Genomic DNA, 24215 nt, shown 5'->3' with positions numbered 1-24215 from the left:
TTGAATTTAGGAGGTGGACTTTTTAATGTTTGAAAATTTTATAGTACAGGCTAGGGAAGAAAGGACTCTTACCTGACATTATCAGAACTTCCTGAATTAAACTTTGGAGCTGAGATATCTTCCTTGAAGAAGTCATCAGAGAAGGCAGGAGATGAGTATGTAAATCCACTATTTCCTGTCAGTATGGCATTTAGTGGGATATAGTCTTTTCCATCCTAAAATACCAAAGATAGAGCTCTAATTGTACAAATTTCTATATCCATCTACATCTGTGAAACATGTCAGCTTCAACTGTGTCATTTCCACAACTTTTGTTGTGTTTTGGGAAGATAATTTTGCATACACACACATTTAACTGCTAATTTCTGCTATTAATAGCTCTTAAAAATAACACCCCCTTGACTTACATTCAAAGGCATTTGGGTCTTCGGATATTTTAAATAAATTTAGCTTTACCTGTTGTACATTTGCTTGAAGCAAATCACCTAGTTTTTCCACAAGTTCTGCAAATCTTGGCCTTTCTTTAGGGTCTTTGTGCCAGCAGTCCAACATGATCTGATAGCTGTTGGGTGAAAGCACAACAGAAATAGCTGAAGAACAGTGGTAATTATGTAAATTGCCCTACATTCATCAGCAAAGTGATGGGTGTTGTCCTATAGATAAAGGTTATGCTTCTTGTAGTATATGATATTTGCCTTCGTTTTTGGATTTGGGCATGCAGCACCCACACACACAAGGCTATCTGGGCCAGGTCCTGCTGGTAGTGGAAAACATTTCTACAAAGGCAGACTAATAAACCAACCCTCTGAAGCCCATCACCTCCCAAATTCTTTGGGGTGCTTGTGGTTTCTGCAGAGAGGAAGTCATGAGCCCTTCTTGAATAAAGCAGAGCTACTGGAAAAAGAAGCACCCCTGTTGACTTGCAGTATAAAGCTCCTCCTCTCACTGTAAAAAGCAGGGCAATGTCCTTAAAGGTGCAAGTTATCATAGACACAAATATCCATGGGTGAATCGTTTATAGTACTTATTATATTCTCAGGCTATCAAAAAAAGATGGACTCAGGCTTTTCAATAAGTATATGGTATGTCCAGGGCTGCCTCACAGTTACATTATTGAGCTCAGCAGTGGAAACCAGAGAAGGCCCTGTGTACAGGACTCAAGTCACTTCCAAAATGTGAAAGTTTGTGTAGAGTATGGGTAGTTCTGTGGGTTGTGTGCAGGTTTCTTGCATGTGGCTGATCCCCTCTCTTCCTGTTAACCCCAGCATTTCTTTTTTTTTTTAACTTTAATATTAATTTTTAAAAGACTTTATTTATCCATTCATGAGAGACACACAGAGAGAGGCAGAGACAGAGGCAAAGGGAGAAGCAGGCTCCCTGCAGGAAGCCCAACGTGGAAATCCATCCCAGGACCTCAGGATCATGCACTGAGCCAAAGGCAGACACTCAACCACTGAGCCACCCAGGCATCCCAACCCCAGCATTTCAAAGCAGCCATTACAAACTGACCTCCCACACCTCTCAAGTCACTAGGTACAGGCTGAGTTTCTGGATATGAAAACATTTAATATTACAGAAGCCAGATTGTGCCCTGGAATTGATTGATCAATTTTAAAGGACTTTATTTATTTATTCATGAGAGACACAGAAAGACAGAGACGTAGGCAGAGGGAGAAGCAGGCTCCATGCCGGAAGCCCAATTGGGACTCGATCCCGGGATTCTGCGATCATGCCCTGAGCCAAAGGCAGACACTCATCCGCTGAGCCACCCAGGCATCCTGGGTCCTGGGATTTAAATGTCAACAGGGTTCCTTGTCAATTCTTCTCCTCTGACCTTTGAGATGGAAAGATATTGGGCTCTTTTCTTGGTCATGCCTGGGGGAATACAGGTCCCTGCCTGCACATCCTCCTTGTAGAACACATGCCAGAGGTCTTTACACGCACTGGCTTATAATTTACTCTTTTTTGGTTCTTTCCTCTCCTCAAGAGATGTTTACTGTAAATATCTCTTATCTCAGAAAACCATCTGGACTAGAGAAGACTGACCAAGTTGGATCAAAATCTGAGTGGCCTCAGAATTTGGATCTGGATCAGAACCTGGCTGAGAGCACTATGTTGGTGGGGACCACATCTCCACACCCCTCACCTAGCTGAGGGCCTGCCATGTAAGTATTTGATAAGGAAGTCAGACTGGTCTCTGGGAAGAGCTAGCAAGGCTCCTTGCATGAATTCTTAAGCCATATTGCAGACATTACTTGTAGTGCTGGACCTGGGTGTTCCGAGGAAAAGCCTGAGAACCGCACCCCCACACACACACCGCCACTTCTTAGACATGTGCTTTCAATCTGCACCAGCTGCTCCAGTGTCTCTTAAGGCTATCCCTATTTTGTCTCAAAGTACAGGGGAGATGACTAACAAAGGAATATAGGAAGGTTAAGAAAAGAGAAAAGAATATCACAAGAAAGGAAAAATAAGAAAGGCAAAAGCCCAGGCAAAGCTAATCTGCAAAATGTATATCTTGACTATGAGTAGTTGGATAGAGGCAATGCTCCAAGCTTCCAGGCAGCTGGTGAAAAGAAGGAATAATCAATTATGTGGTGCACATAAGCCAAAAGTTAAAAACAGACCAGTTACTTGGAAGAAGCATGACTATTCCTAGAACCGAAATCTGAAAGGAAGCTGTCCTAGACGCCTCTCAACAGTGTAATTTCCATCTAGGAAATAATGACTTCATGGGACTGTCTTGTACCTTGTCTTTCAATGTTGGCCAATGCCTTAAGAGCAAAAGCACCACTCAGGAAAAACAATTTTGAGAGGCAAGACACTGGCCTGCTGTGTGTTTCTCCTCAGGTCCCCAGGAGAGTGGTGGCACCATGTGGTCTTCAGATACCCTCCATGGGTACTGGTGTTCGAAAGCAAGCTCCTCATATAGTCAGATGGTTGAGTTGAGATTCTGCTTTCTGAATACCCAGTGAGCACATAACCTAAGTCTTTGATTAAGGGATCATAAAGATCACTTGTCTGAATCGCAGATTCTCCCAACTTTGACCAAACTGATGGGTCAAGCTCTTCTCAGAAGATGATTCTGGTTCCCTGCCACCCATATCTTTCATCTGTGGTACCTATTTTGCCTAACTCCCAGGGGGTGCGGTGGGGCTCAATAGGTCCCAAGAGCTCTGAAGGCCATGTCAAGGACTACTCTACTGAGGCTCAATTTGCAGACACACAGGAGACTGGGAGTGAGGAGAGGAACACATGTTTTCCAACTCTGGGCCATTGTCCCCACTGTCTAGGAGACCTAGGAGAGGAGCTGCAGTGCCCATGGTCTCTACTGTCCCAGACAACCAGCCTCAGAGTGAGGCCTCAAGGCACTTGCTCCATTCAGGCAACCTGTTAGTGGCCAGAGGTCTGAAGTAGCATAAGACAGTCTGCACAGGGGTACCTGGGTGGCTCAGTCAGTTAAGCGTCTGCCTTCAGCTTAGGTCATGATCTCAGGGCCCTGGGACTGGGCTCCCTGCTCAGTGAGGAGTCCGCTTCTCCTCCCTCTGCCTGCAGCTCCCCCTGCTGGTGCTTCCACTCTCTATCAAATCAATAAAATCTCTCTCTTCTTTTTTAAAAAACAGTCTGCACAATCCTGTGTGGATCTCACTTTGTTTACATGTTTTACTAATTTTTTGAGATAGGTGCAAAAACATTTACCAAGGAGTTAGGAGATCACCAGACAAAGCCCAAGATCCCACACCCCAGATGCACTGGCTGTGATGTGATGAAGGCTGGCCTGTTTCCACCTTATCACACTGAAGCCGAACCATCCAAGGCAGTTCTAGCAATGAACAGTCTTGGAGGCTGTTGGAAGGACATTGAATGTATACACAGATAATATATAAAAGGTAGCCAAAGCAAGAAAGGCTTGAACCAAACAAAAAAGGGGGATGATCCTGCAAGTAGGGAGGACACAGTCCTGCAGCCAGCACCCTTTCACTGCTGAGCTAAAAGCTGCTGCAAGCAGGACTTGCCCTGTCTTCTCCCTGTCCAAACTAGCAAAAGGGACCACCTACAACTCCTTGCTGTTTTTATTTTGATTCTTGGTTTCTGATTTCTAGTTTCCATTCCTCTTGCCTAAAATCCAATGCAAAACATCTCAGCAAACACCAAAGGAAAAGAAAAAAAAATCAAAACACTCATTGCTTATTTCCTTATTGGAAGACATCTGATTAAACAGGCTCTGGGCGAGGAACCAGCCACTCAGGGTTGAACAGTTTATATCACTAAGTAAACAGGTTTAATACAGTAAAGAGACACCAGCTGCACCCACCCCAACAGCCCTTCTTGAAACCAGCTGTGGGAAGGGTTTCCTTTTCAAGCTATCACTCAAGCCCCCAAGTGCACGCCACGTTAGGCCAAGTTCAGGTCACAGAGGCCAGTTTTGAGAGCTGCACTTTGTCCTCCACCCAGGCCTTCCCGCTGTTGGAGCCAACAAGAAGGAGATTACTCTATCAGCCCTCAAACGCCTGAGAATGGCTGAAGGTTTGAATTCTAGCCTTCTGAACAAACACTTCACAAAGCTACTACTTTTCATAGCTTCTAGAACTCCCCAGCATTGAGGAACCATCCTTCTGTCTACAGCTTCTCCCTCTGTGGGATACAAGTGTTTCCTGGGAGTGGTTAATGGGAAAACTTGAAGCTTTGATAAAGTCCAAGGGAGTTTTCAGTCCAAAGCTGATAGGACTTTGCAACTTTTAGAGTCATTTGGGACCAGAGCCTGGGTAGGTATTAGAACAGACCCTGTAGGCATGTAGCCTGGTGCTGTGGACTCTGGGCTCAGACCAACTTATTTGCAATGTAGCAGATCACTTAGAGGTTCTGTGCCTTGATTTTCTCACCTATAAAATGGAATTAATAACTCTATAAAGTAAGTACAATTATGAGCATTAGGTAAGTTAATATATGTTAAAAGACATCTATTAATATTATATTATATTATTATATAAATTATATTATTTAGTGCTTCATATATTAATATGTATATTATATTATTATATAAATTATATTTAGTGCTTCAGTGCACTGAAGCACTAAATAACTGTTTCATTAATAAATATTAAATGTCACTTAATAATGATTGCAATTATTATGGCTAGTATTTGAGAACTAGTTTTGTGATTGTCAGATTATGTGAAGAAGTGGAAGAAATATTCAAAGCACAAGCGGACATATTAGAGAAACTTTTTCTAAGGAATGTGGGATGTATTTCTAATTTAATAGTCCTATGATCTAGGGAAATCAATCCAAAAGGCTTCTAAATGTCCCCTATGCTACTATTTAGTTGACAGTGGACAAATCACTTCACTTGTGAGAGGATTAGTTTCATTACTCATTAAATTCAAATGATAGCGTCTGCTTGTCTGCCCCTCAAGGTTTCTGGGAGCTTTAGATGAAACTGTACTTAGAAAATGGTGAAGTGCAAAGTGATCTCATTTTACACCAGATCTCCTGGAGGCTGCCCCGTTCCACCAAGCAAAAAGAGACAAGCAATAAAAAAATTTCAATACTTTCCACACTCCACAACCCAACTGTCACATCCTGAGGACTAATCTAGCTCCGTTCCCAGCTCTCAGAAAAGAGCCCTGCCTCAAGGTCTCTGGACTTTCCTGGTAAGACCATGCAAGCCTGACAATAACAGGTCCCCCTAGCTCCTTTCTATACTCACACTAGTCCCCAGTGCTGCCTTAATGGGCCGAAGTCTCTCTCCCATCCTCATTCTGGTCTTGTCCTCAGATAATGAAGGAAAGAGACAGCAACCTTGCACTTTGGCCAAGCCCACACTTCCTTCATTCCCTCTGACTCCTGCCCAGAGGCAAGCCTAGGGCTTCTGACAAGACCCCATTGTGTGGGTAGGACAGGGAGGGCCGCCCGCCAGTTCAGGAAAGGTGGTGCCGCCTTGAGGAGGCCTAGTCCTTGTCAGCAGCTCAACAAAACTGCAAGTGTCATCACATTCCTGCTTAGGCCTCAAAGTGCAAAACATCCACAAAGCTTCAGGAACAAAGAGTATCCGAGGGAGGCCAGCAAGCATTTGCACAATGGAGAGAGCCTTCACGTGGAGCCTAGAGTCCTAGGATCGTAAGCAGGAAGCCCTCTTGAGAAGAAGCTCCACGCAGCTACCAATTCCTAAAATGAGCCTAGAGAAGTCTTCATGCCCATGAAGGCTTTTATGGAGTATGATTACTTTTTTTTTTTTTAAGATTTTATTTATTCATAGAGACACAGAGAATGAGAGGCAGAGACAGGCAGAGGGAGAAGTAGACTCCATGCAGGGAGCCCGACGTGGGACTCGATCCCAGGTCTCCAGGATCGCGCCCTGGGCTGCAGGCGGCGCTAAACCGCTGCACCACCGGGGCTGCCCTGGAGTATGATTACTACTTCATTCAGGGATTCTCCCTTTATCTCTCCTCCACCTCTTCCCCTGAATTCCACAGGAAAGCCCCTCAGCAGTCTCAAGGGTGCCTGGAGGACTGACTGGTCCATGGCAGCTTTTAGCCCTCCATCCCTGGGGCTGCTTAGCTCATTCGGCTCCCTCTTCAGCTTTGAACCGAAAACTCCCTTGGACTTTATCAAAGCTTCAAGTCTTCTCATTAACCACTCCCACGTGGTCTGTTCAGTGCCTGAATTCATACCTAGAAGCTCCATTTCTAACTCCAGTTCCAGCCAAAGGCCTTGAAAAGTCTTGTCAGCGCTCAAGAGGGGAAATAGGGAGGATGGATGGGTCAGGGATAATGCGTCCTGTTTCCAGAAAAGAGAGGCCAAGCGGGCCTCGGATCCTAAGCATCAGCAGGATGTCTCCTTTCTGAGGTGTGCTGCTGGGGAGAGCACGGTGGGTGGGAAGGGAGGAAGCCGGGGGCTCACATTTCAGGAGTGGCGTATTCCGGGGCCCTCATCCTCATGCCTTCCTTCAGGCGGCTGCAGAAGTCCTCGTCCATTTGCACGCCTGGGTATGGAGACCCACCTGCCAGAGACAGCAAGGGGAACACAGGGCACGTCATGGCTTCTGGGAGCAGAAGGCCGCGGGGGAGCGAGTCAGTGTTTGTTCCCTCCCTTAAACTGATGGTTTAGTACTAAGTCCCCAGTGACTGGATGGAATTTCATACACAGCAGCGCCCACAGGGAAGCTCAGCAGATACTCATCAGAGCCACGGGCTTGCTTGGTCAGGCCTGTGGTGCCGGGTGTCCGACGCCCAAGAGGCCGTTCCTATGGCTACTGCGGTCTGTTTGGTCAGGAGAAGGGGTGTCTGCTGCAGGGAGTTCCCCTCTCCCCAAAGGAACTCGGAAGAAAGCCTGTCAGAGGTTCCTACCTTGGGTGAATGAGATTCTTTTTAAAACGCCGGTGGACCTGGAATAGGATCCTCGTGGATCATTCACACCTCAGGGAGAATGATTTACTTCACTACTTTCTTATAAATTCCTCACAGAACCAGACTAGCTGCTGGGAGGGACCTGAGAGCAAAGGGGTCCTGAGCTCTGGGGTGCGGCGGGTGGGCTGGGGCGTGCCTGAGGGGCCCAGACTTGGTCCTTGGCCAGTTCTACCACCCAGGATACCCACGTGACCTTTCCTTTTAGGGAGATGCTTGGCTGGAGTTAGGGATGAATAAAGGCTCCCAACCTGCTCTGTTCCAGACGTTGAACCTAGTCTCTCCCCACATTTGTTTGTCTGTACTTTCTAGTGTGTACTGCTGGTAGGAAGCAGCTGGGAGGCGTGCAGCTCTGGCACCGTGTCACTGTGGGGCCACTGTGGCCGCCAAGCTGCTTTCAAGGACTGGAAGCAACAGGTGCCTGTCATCGAAAGCAGGGGAATGATTTTCACACATTTCAGGAAACCAGGGATGTTACTGGGTGACTTATTTGCTCTGAAAGGCAAATTTTTGGCAAAGTCCAAAAGACTGTTGGCTGGCCCCCATGCTTGGGAGGCCTCGGAGCATCAGAGTGTGGCTGCAGGCAGATGTGGGCTCTGTGCACATCTGTGTGCCTGGGGCCTTGAACAGGCTTTCTAGCCACCCATAGTGGATGTTATTGGGAGCAGAATAAATATAACCAGGGTTCCCATTGTTCTTCCCACGTGAACCAGCATCTGGGGCTAGCTGAGCTAATATTGGAGCCACGAGAGGCCTCCTGTTTCTAAGGTCGCCAGCTAAGCTGTGCTTGTTGGGGCCTTTCTGGAAGAAATTCTGAGGGGAGGGGGATGCAGGAAGGGACGAGGTAGGGCGGTGGCAACTGGGGAGTTTGAGGAATTAGGAGAAGGAGCAAAGCATAGAGAAAGTAGACTGGCTGAAGGTAAACCTGACCTCAGATGTGATGCTGATCCACCTCCCCTCCCCGTGTGTGCTCCTAGAGGGCATCTTCACAGGGTGCACATGCGTGCACCATTGCTCATGTGAGCCTTGTGAGCTGCTACAAGGACCTGTGTGTCTTTTAGAGGCTGATCTCAAGGGTGGATCTATCTGGAGGACACTCGGCAGAAGATGCAGCCATTTATGTGATCCCTTCCTTCCCCCAGGTTTACCTAGGGAGAAGATTTCCCACAGCAGTACTCCGTAAGACCACACGTCACTCTTGGTGCTGTAGATTTTGTCGAAGATAGATTCAGGAGCCATCCACTTCAGAGGAAGGCGTGTCTAGAAAAGGACAGGAGGGCCTTGAGCAGATGGACACGAAAACAAAGCATGTTCAACCCAAGTGCCCGTGGGGTCACCTCCCAGATAACACTTGGCCCACAAATCATTTCCTAGAGCAGCTAAGGTTTCCTAAGATGGAGGAAACTGTCAGAACATGCAGTGTCACACTAAAAGACCATGGTAAGTGTTGGGTGAACTCCTCCCTCGTATCCAGCATGTCCTCACTCCATGACTCTGTAAGAAACCCTTCTTCCCCCCAAAAGGCAGGCATGCACCCTCCAGGGTCCTGGAAAGGAATGATCTGAATTAGGACACGTCCTGAACAATCGATGATTTTCAGGGCTTGGGGTTTTGTTTTTAAGGAGGAAGGTTTTGAAAGGCATTCCTGCGTAAAAAGGCAGGATTTTTAAAGTCACTGAATCAGGGAAGTGGGCAAAGACACTGGAAGGAAGGGAGGTGGTAGTATTTAGGCGACAATTTGGCAGGTTTTCAAGGGTGCAGACCGATCTTCCTTCTCCTCAGACAGCAGGAGTCTCGGTGGGCTCAGTCTTGCACTTTAGTTGGATGGGATTTGACAGGAAGTATGGGATCACGGAGAGACAGAAACAGAAGTGGGGGAGGCTGGAAGAGACCCAGGGGACAGAAAATAGGGACAGATTTTGCCTATCAGGGCTCACGGGGAAGGTTCGTTGTTCTCCTTTTCTAAGAAGAGGCTACAGAGCAGTGGTTCTCAGAGTGACCCGGGACCAACTGTATCTGTAGCACCTAGAAAACTTGGTAGAAAGGCAAATTCTCAGACCCCACCCAAGACTCCCTGAACCCGAATCAGAACCTCTGGGTGTGGAGCTCAGTAAATCATGGTTTTAATAAGCCCTCCAGGTGATGTGTGTGCTTGCTCAAGTTTGAGAATCCCTCCTAGAGCGAGCGTCAGAGCCCAGACGCAGGCTTAAGAAGAGAGGACACAGGAGGTCACCTACAGACGTGAAAGCTAACACTGTGTTCAAAAACAAGCGGGGAAGAGAAGCCAGAGCGGGCCAGCAGGGAGGCGCTAGGCGGGAGGCAGGCCTGGGAGGTGAACCATTTCCTCCTCAGATAAGACTGACACCCTCCCCCACCCTTTCCTGAGCTATCCACACCTGCCGAATCAATCACCCGGGGTTTACTTGAGGGAAAGAGTCCAGGCTGTTCCTCCCAGCGGTACAGGGCACTCCCACAGGAGCCCAAGGGAGGGCAGGATGAGGTCTTACCAGGCCCCACTGCACAGTTCCCGGGCTCGCAGGCTGTGGCAGTGCTGCCCAAAAGGCCAGGTCCCACGCCAGCAACGGGGAGAGCACAGAACCAGGAGACAGGGGGCCCTTCTGAGCCCCGCGCAAGGGCCCATTCAGGCTGCTCATCTTCACAGAAAGCCACAGGATGGTTTTCAGGGAGTGTGTAAAGATTTACCCAGGGCTTTGGTGTGTGCTTCCAAGATGACATAAGTGAGTCAAAGCAACAGCACATTGACTTACATCTCCTTTTCTCACGTAATCGGGGTTTTTATAAATGTCCCGGGCAAGGCCAAAATCGCAGATCTTCACCACATTGTTCTCAGATAAAAGAATATTTCTCGCTGCCAGGTCCCGATGGATGCACTAGAACAAAACAGTTGCCTCATCATTGCATTCCCTTGATCTAACCCACTGTTTTCCCGCGCCTTTTCAGCGTCCTTATTCCTCTTACTCTGAGGATCCATTTCACCTGCTTCCTTTACCTTAAGGGAGCAACTTCCAATGCATACGAGGTGACCATAAACAGAAGCCATTTCTCTGCAAATAGGCCCCCTGAGGCCCGTAAGCCAAGAAGTGGCCTGAATCTGCTTTGCCACTGGCAGGACAGCGTCCTGGTAAACCGAGTTGGCCGTCAGTGTCTCCCAGTCAGCAAAACTCCCCCTGGCCTCTCACCCAGCCTTTCACCCTGAGCTGCCGTTTTGTGGAGCTCTCTGGTGAAGTCATGTATTCCGAGATTCTGGCCAGTTTGGAAAATAGGCCAGAGGGCAGGGTGCAGAATGGCTGGTGGGCTTGTCCAGCCTGAAACCTGGTGAGGTTTTCCCCTAGAATCAAGTTCTACTCATTGGTATCCGAGGCTCCTGAGTCCCATCCGGACACATGAAGGCATTCGTTGTGATGTTTACTCTACATAAGTATAAACAAATACGAGGAAGAGTGGATGTAGAGCAAAGGTGAGTGTGTGTCCATAAAACGTCCACATGTCTAGGCCTGGCACAGAAGGGAAGCAGTAAAAAGCAAGGCTGACCTTTCTGGAAGACAAAAACTCCATGCCTCTGGCCACTTGAAAACTGTAAGAAATCAGATCTTCCATAGTGATGGGCTGCTTGTAGAAATCATCGGAATCTGGAAAGCATTAAAACCATAACTGTTTGTCATGGCTCTTGTTATTTCACCAAATCCCAGTTTATTGGAACAATGTTAGCAAAACATAAAACCAACAAGTAGATCAGAGTTCATTTTCAAGAGCATTTGAGTTTCAACATGAATCTCAGAGATTTTTTTTTCCAGGCCTCCAGCCCATTTTACCCCAGCATGGGGGTGGGGGATGATCTGTTCAAGACAAAAAGCCCTGTGGGGAGACAATCGCCCAGTTCCCTGTCAAAATTAGCAACTCTGTAAATAATCTTAATTCAAATCTTATCTCCTCAGGACATTATCCTTCAAGTCTCCCACGGATGTTTATTAGGGTGATAAATAAGAAAAAAATTTCAGAGATGCACAGTATGTTGTAAAAATATCTCAGACTGTAGGACAGGAAGGAATTAATACCTACCCTCCTCTTCCTCAACATCACTCAGACTTTTATCTTCCTGAAACCCGGAGCTTGCGAAGCTCTCACTGCTGGTGACACTATCTAGTCTTTGTTTCTTGTCTTGCTCCGGATCTGGCTCCATTTTTTCTTTCTTAGGCTCCATGTGTAATGCTGCATCCTTTGAACAGACCAAGAAGGACACAGAGGAAAGAGACTTTCAGAATAGCAATGAGGAAACTAATCCCTCGAGCTGGCAGTCGCCTGAGTTGGGAGAGTTCGTGGCACAAACCGGAGAGTAAGCGCGAGGGCCCTATGGCGCTCAGGTGCCTGGCTCTTCCCTGGGGTTCTGGAGTCTGTTCTGCTTTTGAGGGGGTTTCCAGATAGCATCTTAGGCAGAATAAAGAAATATTAATAGTCGCTGGTATTCACTGAGCGCTTACTCTGTGCCAGCCACTGTATGAAGAATCTTAAGTACATTTTCACATTTAATCTCTGTAACAACTTTATGAAGTACTTCTTGCTTCTCCATGAAGAAATAGGTTCAGAGGAGGCAAGCAGTAAAAAGCCCCATGCAAGTAGTAAATGGCAAAGCTTGAACTCAGGCTTGGCCAACTCCAGTCCATGCCCTTAACCACTTTTTCCATACCACACACCATCTTGTGAAAGATAATCCGAATAGTAGAAACAAATCCCTAGTGGACTTGGGGCTTCACATGGCATAATCCCTCTGAGTAATGAGAGAAGGTTATACTTATCAATTTCTCTGGTTTCTCTGGGGAAGAAGGGAACACGGACATTTCTTTGTCTCCCCTCCATTCAAAACAAAGACACTGTTTGATCCTAAAAAGGGTAGAAAAGACCTTTTATCCTGGACTGGGCATCCAAGCCTTGGTGTGTAATCTGGCTCTTCCATTAACTATGTAAGATCGGGCAAATGACCTTTTTTGGGTCTCACTTTCCTCACTGGAAAAGCTCCATCTTATTATGTTTGGACTCCTAGGAAAGGAGGTGTTGGTTCTGGGTGTTCATGTGGAACCGGAAAGATTTTTATCATCTTTGGCAATTTACCTAATAACTGTTGACACTACAAACTTGGCACTCCCGGTGGCTTCGTGACTATGTACTGGTGGAGCATACACCTCGCTCAGTAATGCTAGCTGGCACTACTGAGGAAGGGGCTCAGAGGGACTAGGGCTCAGTGGTGTCCCTTTCTGCACCTGCACAGAGCAGAGGTGCTGGGATTCATTCTTGCTTGGCTTTTTCTAGAAATGTCACGAAGTAGGAGAGATCCCTCCACTAGAGGGCGCGTTGGGAGTAAGCAGAAGACAGAGGAGGGACAGCCAGCAAACTCAGCGTGGGGGGCGGGGGGAGGGGGTTCCAGGCTCCTGCCTCCTGACAAGAAACCTGCAGAAGCCCTGCTGAGGGAGGATGGGGGAGGGGGGGGCAGGCCTCAGTGTAGATCCCTGCTGCCACCGCAGGTGACTTACCCGAAAATAAATAAACTATAATTCTTTGTTGCTGTGTCTCCCAGAGGCAGTTAAGGTTGGTTCTGCTGGGGCGGGGGGTGGGGGTTACTGGAATTGGATTTTTCACTAGGCCCCTTCTCAGGACACAACGAAGCAGGGAAATGGCACTGGCAGGGGTGTAGGGAGAAGAGTGCTCAATAGGTCCGCTCATGGGTCAGCCCATGACAATGCTCTCCACTCTCTGGGCAGCCTTTCTTTTTATTTATTTATTTATTTTTGTAAATTTTTAAATACTTTATTTAAATTCAATTTGCTAATATATAGTATAACACCTAGTGCTCATCTCGTCATGTGATGAGCAGCCTTCGTATTCATCTTCCCAGTGGTCACAGCCCGGATACGGCTGTCTGCAGGGACCAGAACTCAGGCTCCCTCACCCACTCCTTGACTCCCAATCAATTCTATATTCAGCTTTGCTTATTGGTAAGCACCACTGTTTATATTAAAGGCTGGATGTACGGAACTTTCGGGACTCTAGCAGTACGCGGTGAATTTATTACAAATAGTATTTAAAGAGCCTGGTGCATTTATTTGGAAAATGAAATATCCCATTTCTATTTAGACTCTTGGTTTTTCCTTCACTTTCTCTTTATATTCCTTTAGGTTCCAAATATGAAATACAGCCATGTGTTTTCCATGAAAACATGGAGCTCCACCAACAGGGAGGCGAATCATTAAATATAGCCAGGGGAGGAAGCAGAGCCTTCTAAACAAAGGACGCACGAACCCAAACGTTCCATCCTGCCCAGGTCCCTGGGGTAGGCTGCTGCCTTAGTTCTTCTTGAAGCAGTCCAGGATTTCAGGACTGAAGGGACTTTGCACCGCTCTCCACCCAAGCCACCACTTTCCCCCTTTTCTTGTGGTGTCTCCCTCTCTGCCGTCCCCACCCCACCTTCCTTATCCAGTCTCGTGTACAGGAAGGCTTTGCAAGGGTTGTCAAGAGACCTGGGCTCTTTTCCCCCAGACTTCACCTCTAAAAGTGTAAGTGTAAGTCAATCACTTGACTTTGCAGGGCACATCTATAATGTAAGAGAGTGAACTAGCTGATCACAAAGGTCCTTTCCAGATCAATTTTAAAAAATCTCTATCTCCCAACATGGGGCTTGAACTCAGGACCCCAAGATTGAGTCATATGCTCTACCAACTGAGCCAAGTGAGGTGCCCCTTCAGCTTCAAGATTTTAACTACTGGAGGGCATGGTTTATAATTGGAGACAATATGTTCTTGCCTATATGTTTCTAAGTCTGATAGACCACCTGTGTCTTTGGTTGGGTCAAAGTTGGAGGGATGAGAGAATTGGCCAGCTGTCCAGTGGTTCTTATTTGTTTGTCCCGTGAATACTGCTGTCCATGTGACAGTTGGGCAGAATTCTTGGATGTGCAGCACTTTGTCCATCATATAGGTCGTATAGATTGGTGGCATTAAGTTGGACTCTCCCAATCTTTCTATCTCAGTAACAATAACGACAGTTAACATTTATAGAGTGCTTAATTCAATGAAGAACGTGATTCTCTCAACAATGCCATGAGTTCGGTTCTGTTATTCCCTCCATTTAATAAAAGAGGGGCCTGAGACTGAGAGGTAGAGTAGCTTGCCCAAGGTCCCAGATTTTGAGTGAGAGAAACAGGATTTAAACCCAGGATGCCTGGTTCTGGAGTCTGTGTGTTTCATCACCACACTGTAGACTCATCACCAGCACTGCTGACTAGCAGTTAATAATGTCAAGTCATTCCTCCCTAAGCTGCTCCAGCCCAGGAAAGGATACAATACTGGTGGGATGAGTCACACTGGCAAAGTTTTATCAAACCTTCTCCTCCATTCAATAATCTCTTTTAGATTTTGTTTGCCTTCAGGACTTAAACCTACATGTTCCTTTTGTTATGTAGCTTTATTTTAGTGGGTAAGGCTGGTTCCATGTTTGTGTGCAGGGCTGACTGTGGGGGCAAGGGTCTGGGGAAAGCAGAATAAAGGGCATAGCAAGAGGAGAAAATAATTTCTCTGGCCCAACACTGCCTTTGTGTTCACTGCTAAGTCACTCAGTTGATTGAGGCATTAATTTCTCTAATAAATGGGGACAATTATATTTGCTATCATCTTTAAAGAAACAAGTAACCCCATGATTTGTGTCGGTGTCTGCGTATGTATGGAGAGAAAGAAAGAAAGAAAATGATCAAGATGCTTGAACAGGTAGTTAGGTAGATGGCTCCTAAATTTTAACCTCTAAGTTTTGCTGCATATGCTGGGATTACATATTCTCTGTGCTGCCCACAAAATGTGTGCTGTATTGGCATGGAAGGAAAAAGCAGAGATTGGGTTTTAGGCTTGGTCATTAATGAAAAAATACAGGTTTCTCTTACTTTATGCTGATGTAGCCTAAACCTCCAACCCTTAAGTTCCTTACCTTGTTGAGAAAGAATAAGTCTCGTTTGCTCTTGAGGTAGTTGGACAGATTTCCGTATTTGCAATATTCAACGATCACCATCAGAGGCCCTGCACCCCAAACAGATGACTTGTCATTTGTCAATTTTCAAGGGTAATGGGAAAGCAGGCAGCCTATGGTTGGGTCTCCAGGATGCTAGTTGGGGCCTCCCAGCTCTTACCCGCTTTCTGTATCCCCTGCTACTCTGAACAGGTAGTCTTTCCGATTACCCTCTACTACTTTTGTTGACTGTGGAAAACATTGGTGCACATAGGTCTTTTGCACCTTCCTTTCTGGCTTAGGCAGGGATCGCACATCTATACCCAAGTGCTAACCTCCCCACGAGGGAAGATAGAAAAGTATTCAGGAACATGCTGGAGCCCTCAGTCATGACCATAGCCATGTCCTGGCTGCTTGACCCAGCGGGGAAAAGCTGTGTGAAGGGAAGGGCCCTTCTGGTTGTCCTTCACATCACCTCTTCCTGGGGTTCTACCAGTAGTAACTTCTTCTTTTATGTGAAGCTTCAAGGAATGCTCAACCTTCTAACCATTACCTTAGCTCTGGCCACCCTCCTTCAAAGCCATCCGGAGAGAAAAAATGCTCTCCACGTGACCCGGAGCCCATGGAAGGAGGTCTCAAAGGGATTCCTTCTATTTAGAGCCTTTCAATTAACTGTACAGGGAAGGCATTTCTAGGATGGGAGCACCTTTCCATAAATGGACAAACTGTTTCCTCTGGAACTACCGAGAGGCTGTTTTTCAGGAGGTGAGGAGGAATGGGGAGAAGGAGCTGTATGTCAGACTCTGCTCTTAGCATGTGAATGGGGAGAGGGAGCAGGCCCTCCTTCTCATTTACCTCCTTGCTTGGTACAGGCTCCTAGCAGGTTGACTACATTCAGATGGTGGCCAATGTGGGTCAAGATCTTGAGCTCAGTCATCAGAGCTTTGTATTCGCTGGCTGTGGCCCCCTCTGTGTGAGAAACAAGGAAGAGTCAGGGCGACAGGACAATGGGGCTCTTTCCGCTGGAGGAGGCATTCCTGCCCTCCATGTTTGCCAACGCTGAGCCGGTTGCTTCACCAACTTCCCCACAGTCTTCAGAAAGGCCAGGTCTCCAGACTGTTTTCATTACTCCCTCCCTCCTGAGCCAACATCCTTTTGATTACAGTAAGGCCCAGAAGCAGTGGTGGGGTTAGTCACTGGGCATTTCCTCTTGGTGGACCTGGTCTGCTCAGCAATGCGCTGACTCAGAGCTGGGCACCTCATGGAGGCGCCTTCCAAAGGCTTCCGTTCTACAGAACCAGGCTCAGCAAGAACCTTCCAGACAGGGGATGTGCCCACACCTCCCCTCTTTTTCTCACTTTCCCCTCTTTGAAGACTTACAAAGAAGGAGCACCAGGGGTCTGCAAGAGTGGAATGGCCACTTCTGTAAACATCTTTGCAATGTGTTATTTTCTCCCTATAACCTTTTCCTCCCTGGAGTCTGCAGGGTTATCTCGAGTTGTAAGGATCCATAAGCATCTGACTTCAACTTCATTCACAGAGATAAACAACATCAGTGTAAGATTTAGCAGAGGCTAAAGCCTAAATTAAGTTTGTTCTGTTTGTTTTCTTTCTTTGGTGGTGGTAGTGGTGGGGTGTCCTTCTTATTGGTTAATTTATAAGGCATTTACAAAATTAATAAAGTCATATAATCTTATTGTAAAATATTCCAACAACATGATGTATACAGAGTAAAAACTGAAGGCCGCTCCAATCACTTGCCTCCTTTTCTGTGTATTTATAAACAAATATACCCACTTAAAGGTCTTTTTGTTTTGTTTACATAAATGGGATCATATATATATTATATATATCTAATAAATATATATATTTAATTTGGTTTTTTAATATGTCAGAAACTTTCTCCATTCCTGTTAGTTAATAGCATTCTTGACATTTGAACTGTCACCAGTTTGTGTGTGTATGTGTGTTTTGCCATTACAAGTAATGCTGTAGTAGATAGCCAATGTGTAATCTTCATACTCATATGCAAGTATGACTGTAGAAGAGTCTGGGAAATGGCCAGAGCATGTGCATGGTATTTCATAAGGACAAATCAGTTTTGAATTATTTTTTAAGTAATACCCAGATAAGCTCTAGAAGCTTTCCAACGGGGTTGGGATTGGCTCACAGTAGATGCTCAACAAATATTTGTTAGTAAAATAAACACCCTGAATACTCTTCTCATTTCAGACATGGGCATGAGGCCCAAAAAGGTTAAAGGTTCTGCTCAAGGGCACTTTGAAAGAGCTTCTGACTCATGGCCTATGTCTGACATTCTATCTTTTCAATTTCTCCTAGAAACAGATGGCAACCAATTCAAGCAAGAAAGCTGAATGAAAATTGTTTTTAGGAATTTTATATAGTGGGTTATTTGGCAATCTCTTAAAAAATTAAGACTTAAAAGATGACCACACATGTTTATTTCAGTATTGCATAGAATACATTCTTTGGGCCTTTAAAAATTTTCAAGTCAGAATCTTCCCCCTCAAACTCATCAATCCCTGCATGCTTTTATGCCCCTTTGGCACAGAGGCAAAAATCAGGCTCTCTTGCTCAGATTGTTCCATTTACAGGCAGGTGTTATCTTGGATCCACAATAGATAAGCATAGGCAGGAGAGCCACCTCTCTGGGAGAAGGTGTGTGGTAGTAAGCAGGATAATGGGACCAGCTAAGGAAGCAGATGCTTCCAGGTGGAGTTTTGACTTAGCTCAAGGTTGGATATTCGATTGCCTCCATAACCTGGGCCAGGATCATGTTAGTATTTGAGGGCAATGGGCCATTTCCTAGAGGCCAGGTTTCGGCAGCCCCTCTTGTATAGCACCATGGTGGTAGGGGTGGGGAGAACAGTGCTACATTCAAACCCTTGCTGTTGCACTGGTGAGCTATGGGATGTTGCAGAAGTGATTTAACCTCTCTGAGTCATGTTTCCTCAGCCAGAAACTGGGAAAATAATGTCTACCTCACAAGGCTGAAGAGAGAAAAATAAGAAAAATGGCAACTTCATGTGATTCAACTGAACACAGTAAAGCACTTAGTCTGGTGCTTTCTCATACAGAGGACATGTGGATGCCTCTTCTCTTCAGAATCTGGGGCACAGGGTGTGGGGGGCAGGGTGCTGGAATGCAGGGATTCTCACAGAAAGGCCTGCCATCATCTGAGCAGTCCATTTCGTACAGAAGTCCTGATTCGTGGGTGTAAGACTCCTTGCCTGGCTATTTTTAAGTAGAACTGTCAGGTTCCCTGGAGAGTTTTATCAGAGATTTTGCCTGACAAGGGCAGCCGCTTGGGATAGAAAATACCATTTCATGGGGCTCTTGCAATGCTGCATCCATGCTGGAAGAAATAAAGAGCTTTGAAGTCTCCCTATGTGTATGGTACTTCCTCCTGGAGCTTTTCCTAGGGATCTGCTTGGCTGGGTACATAGCTTCCTGTGCCTCAAAATCCCCTGCAAATGTCCTGGAGATTTTGGAAAGCTAAAAAACTGCCCTTTGGGTGTCCAATCCTTTTTGGTTTTGGAATCTTAAAAATGAATTGAAATGACATGAATATTCCATCATGAATGAAGAAACAAAGTATTTTCCATACTTTAAAAGATATATGCATCTTTGAGATGTCTGATTTATGCAGTTTTCCCCTATTTTCATTTTCATCTCTCTTGGGATGGTCATAAATCACTGTGCCATGTGGTTTCACCTCCCAAGTGCTTCAGAGAGCAGTAGTGTCTTTCAATGCTAAGAGAGATATAGATATAGATATAAATATAGATATAGATATAATTTCTCAAGAGGAAATGTTCTACGGGTGGGACTTGACAGTATAAAATATTTTAGAGTTCTGCTGATCTCAAGTATTCCAGCTTCATAGTTTTACTTTGTAGTTAGTCATGTCCCAGCTAAGCCTTTGGGTTTACAATGCATAGCTAATTTTCCCATTATAATATCACAGTGGATCATTCCGAAACTTTGAACCTGTGGTTATAGTGAGCTTAATTCCCTGGTAGATAGAGCTCAAGATGTGAGAGGAGAAAGATCTTTGAGGTAACAGAGATTGCTTTCCCACTGGACAGTGTTGGATTGTTTCATTTCCGAGGTTATTCTGAGCTCTTGCTGGCCCAATCTACAACTCCTGAAGCAAACTAGGAGGGCTTCTAGGAGTAGAAGACAATTATGTGGCCAGAGCAGAAATAACTTGCATCTGTTCCTAGGCCATATCTAACTTATAACCAGTGTTTCAAGAATGCCACAGGTCCACTGAAAGCCAAACTATGGCATCCATACCTTTCAGCATTTTTACAGCCACAGTCCGGCATGTAGGTGATTTCTTAATGCCAAATGCAGAAGCTTGAACCACTTTTCCAAAAGCCCCTCTTCCAAGTGACTTGCCTGTAACGAAAAGAAGACATTGGTTTGCCAAGCCAGCAGGGTGAAGTTAAGTCTTTTTCAGGAAGAAAGTGCCTTGTATCCTACGTGCATATGTGACCCATGTAGACTTTGAAGGGAATCCCAAAAAAACTGAGCCCCAAAGAGTCAAAGTAAGGGACAACACATTTCTGGGGTATCTTCCCTCCACCTCTCCTTTGTCCTTTGCAGCTAGGCTAGGTCCCTGGAAGCATCTGGTGGGGGTGGGTGACCAGTTTCCTCTTCACCAAATCCTCCTGGGGAGTCTCTTCCATTGTTAAACGTTAAACATTACATTACTACGAAGACTTCCCTTTGTTTAACCTAAGCCACTTTGTTTACCTCTTAAGGTCATTTCTTCTGATCTGTTTTCAGCAGAAAGGAAGAAACAGAGAATGACAGTCACTGCTATCAGTTCTAATAATGCCCCATAGCTACACAATAATCACTATATAATTTCTTAGCCTTTCTTGCCAGGTGAAATATTCCCAGCTATTCTAACATGCCCCTACATCATGTCTATATCTTCAAGCCTCAGCACGTGAGCCTAGCAACTTTTGGTAGCAATTGGTTTAAGCCACAGAGAAATGAGGGGCAGCTCCGGTGGCGCAGTGGTTTGGTGCCGCCTGCAGCCTGGGGTGTGATCCTGGAGACCCAGGATCAAGTCCCACATTGGGCTCCCTGCATGGAGCCTGCTTCTCCCTCTCCCTCTGCCTGTGTCTCTGCCTCTCTCTTTGTGTCTATGAATAAATAAATAAAATCTTAAAAAAAAAAAAAGCCACAGAGAAATGATTGCCAAATGCAATAACAGAGTCAGGTTTCTTTCATGGCACCTGTCATGACCACTGTTAACATGTTTATCTCCTCAGCCTTGCATGAGACCACTTGACTCAGAAGGGCAACGACAATGTCTGAATCTTCCCAGGGTCCCCCTTCTCAGGGCCTGGTGCATAGAAGGCCCCCCTGTGCATCAGTGCAGAAGGAGGAGTAGCCATTAGGGAACTTGTGACATGTTCACAGCAAGTCTCATACAGTTATGGGTACTTGTAGGAGCCCATGGGTTGGAGACTGTGAAGGTGATGCTCTGTGAAGAAGGTAACCCCTGCCCAGAATATCTCAGCTACTTTTTTTTTTTTTTTTTTTAATCAGGGCACTTTCTTTTGCACCATCAGGACACAGGTAGCCAAATAGAACTGAAAGCAATAGTACACCTCGAGCATGATGTGGCAAAAGGAAGAGTGAGCCAAAGAAGTCACTCTTGCTTGGTTCTTCTGGGGGAAAAGGTAGTCAACACAATGCCTCTGGCCAAAGTAAACCCTGGTAGTTAGAGTGTTAATTTGACATGACTCCTTCTCCCTCAGCCTAGTCCTCTTTCTCAGACTGTTCTGATAAGGGGCCTTTAATGAGTTAGCCAACCGACCTTCCTTCCTTCCTTATACTCCAATCCCTTCCCCCCAAAGACATAGGTTTTGAGTTTTTGTTTTAAGATTCTCGTGAAGCTTGTAATGAAGCTTTCCTGATTTTCTTTTCTTTTTTTTACAAATTTATTTTTTATTGGTGTTCAATTTGTCAACATATAGAATAACACCCAGTGCTCATCCCGTCAAGTGCCCACCTCAGTGCCTGTCACCCAGTGGCCCCCACCCCCCGCCCACCTCCCCTTCCCCCACCCCTTGTTCGTTTCCTAGAGTTAGGAGTCTCTCATGTTCTGTCTCCCTTTCTGATATTTCCCACTCATTTTTTCTCCTTTCCCCTTTATTCCCTTTCACTATTTTTTATGTTTCCCCAAATGAATGAGACCATATGTTTGTCCTTCTCCGATTGACTTATTTCACTCAGCATAATACCCTCCAGTTACATCCACGTTGAAGCAAATGGTGGGTATCTGTCGTTTCTAATGGCTGAGGAATATTCCATTGTATACATAAACCACATCTTCTTTATCCATTCATCTTTCGATGGACACCGAGGCTCCTTCCACAGTTTGGCTATTGTGGACATTGCTGCTAGAAACATCAGGGTGCAGGTGTCCCGGCATTTCATTGCTTTCCTGCTTTTCTTACAACTTTATACTTTTACGTGCAATGACTCAGTAACAAACATTACATCACCCTGCCTCTGCTCTGTACCGTCCCCTCACTACCGAACACCCCAGGCATCCAGTCAGGACACGAGAAAAATTCAATTACCGATGTGATGATAAGAGCCTCTTTGTAACTATCTCTTTGCATCCATCTCCTGGGGACTCCCTCTTCATTAGGAGGGAACATTGGTGAGATTACATGCTTTTGTCTGGTCATAAATGCACTGGTAGTGACCAATAAAGGTCATTCCTCCCAGAGTGCGCACCATGGACAGGGATATAGGCTTTGCTTCCCTCTGCAGATAAAATTATCCATGAAACAGACCAGAATGGGGACTCAAGGTTTAAAGAAAAGTGCCTCGGGGGGACCCTGCAGGTACTGGATGTGGAAAGCACCTATGCAAAGAGCACTGGCAGCTACCTCCCCCAGACTTGTAAAGACAGGTGCATTTTGGTTGGATATTCATTTCTTGCTTTTTGAGGGCAAAAGAATGTTTTTCTTCGTGGTGCCTGATAGGAAAAGCATCCTGAGCCAGACCAATATCAAGATAATCTCTCCCTTAGGACACCTCCCTGCATCCCTTAAAGGCTCTTGCTTGTTTGGGGCAGACAGATCCATTTCCTTTCCTCTGGCCTCAGCCCCCAGGCGTTCCCTTCTAGGCCGGCCCAACACACTTGGTTTTAACTAGTGTTTGGGGATTTTGCTTCTGTCAATGAGAATAAGCTCGTTCTCACTTGGCTTCCCTCAGCCTTTTCATCCATTCTCTTGGAAGCTGATGGCTGCCTCATAAAACAGCATGAAGCTATTACGGGCCCTTTAATCATCTGATGCATCAGAATCATTTGGCAGACCCACTGTTCCAATTTCAGGGGAGCCTGGTGACACTGGGCTTGACCTTGCCTGATCCTTCTTTTCCCTTAAAATCCTCCTTGGTGCTACCTACATGCCGCTAACTGGCTCGTAAAAGTGCTAGGTCATTGCCATATAATGGAAGGATATTGGAATCTCCTTGAAGACTGTCCTTGACTGGCCAGAGTCCCTGGGACACTCGGGAGAGTACCCAGCAACACTGACATGCGGAGCTGTCTTCCAAGAGGCCACACCAGCCCACGCGCTGTCCACTTGCAAATTCCACATTCCCTGTGTGGTTTCCTATATTAGGTAATTCTGACTTTATTTTGCAATAGAAAGATGCCTTGTCCGGCATTATCCCAGCTTCCGTGATAAACTTATAAGCTGAATTCTCCCTTAGGTTTAGTGAGGAATCCCTAACAAAACAGATTCCTTTTCTTCCTGGATTTCAGAATTTTCAGTGGGAACAATGTCTTTGACCCAAACTCCTACTGTATCTATCTATCAGGTACTATAAATTCTAACTTCTCTCAACAGGGCTGCTGGGCTGCTAATAGGGACCAACAGAGTATAAAAAGCTGAAATCAGATGCAACTTGTCTGTGTGTTTCCCTACACAGTGTGTTTTTCTGCATATTTACAGTCTCATTGTAACTCTGCCCATCAAACCAGCTTTTCCTCTCCATCCATCCAGACATAATCTTGGTTACTTTCACTTGCCAGACATTACTTCAGATTACTTTCTGTCATTTATTTGGCTTAAAAGCCAAAAAATCTTGGGCCTCTCTGCTCCCATGCTAGTAGGAATAGCATTCCTCTGGCCCTTGCAGCCATGCTCTGCACTGAAAGAGTGAGCCGACTTAACACCCATCAAAGACACTCACACGCACATGAGCCAAATCATAACATCTGGCAATTCTAGGAAGGAAAAGAATCCTAAGAGAGATCTTCAACAAGGAGAATCTCCTGAAATGGGATTATCTAAACCCACAGAGCCCCAGGGGAAATCTGGCAGAAGGATTAGCAATGTCCCTCAATGAGATACTAGAGCCCAGGGATACTAGGTGAAGGAGTAAAGAGATAGGACAAAAAGCTCATATGTCCTATACGGGAAGAGGCATATTTGATTGTGACTAATAACTCTGGAAAGCACTGTGGCCTGAGAATGGCTTATGGTTGTGGGAAAATTATCCCAGTTCCCTGCCAAGGTCACTGAGGGGCTGGGCTAGCTGCCATATAATTTAGATTTGCAGAAGGAACTCATCTAGTATACCACCTGCCCTTAACTACTCTAAATTTAGTTGATTTTTCCCCCGTCAGCAGTCATTGCTGGCTTTTGCCTGTCTCTCCAGCTTTTTACTGATTTCCAATTTTCTTCCCCAAGCCAAATAGAACATACTCTTGGGGCCAAGTATTCTTTCTCATGTGAG

The 24215-nt window shown here is 45.8% G+C and overlaps 1 protein-coding gene across 6 annotated transcripts in view; it reads right to left on the bottom strand.

Annotated features, from left to right (window-relative positions):
• Positions 1-24215, bottom strand: part of FLT1 (fms related receptor tyrosine kinase 1) — a 179224-nt gene that overhangs the window by 11109 nt on the left and 143900 nt on the right. For all 6 annotated transcript variants that reach the window (XM_049101467.1, XM_025462612.3, XM_025462609.3 and 3 more), the window contains 10 exons: positions 19731-19835; positions 16266-16379; positions 15393-15481; positions 11487-11643; positions 10959-11056; positions 10175-10297; positions 8555-8666; positions 6904-7003; positions 457-562; positions 73-215 (listed from right to left, as the gene is read on the bottom strand). In XM_049101467.1, the coding sequence (XP_048957424.1) occupies positions 73-215; positions 457-562; positions 6904-7003; positions 8555-8666; positions 10175-10297; positions 10959-11056; positions 11487-11643; positions 15393-15481; positions 16266-16379; positions 19731-19835 (1147 nt within the window). The remainder of the gene's footprint in view (positions 1-72; positions 216-456; positions 563-6903; positions 7004-8554; positions 8667-10174; positions 10298-10958; positions 11057-11486; positions 11644-15392; positions 15482-16265; positions 16380-19730; positions 19836-24215) is intronic.

Source organism: Canis lupus, chromosome 25 (genome assembly GCF_003254725.2).
Source record: "Canis lupus dingo isolate Sandy chromosome 25, ASM325472v2, whole genome shotgun sequence".
In the NCBI taxonomy this organism is placed as follows: Eukaryota; Metazoa; Chordata; class Mammalia; order Carnivora; family Canidae; genus Canis; species Canis lupus.
Note: the sequence above shows the minus strand (reverse complement) of the source record. Positions and strands in the feature narration are given on the sequence as shown.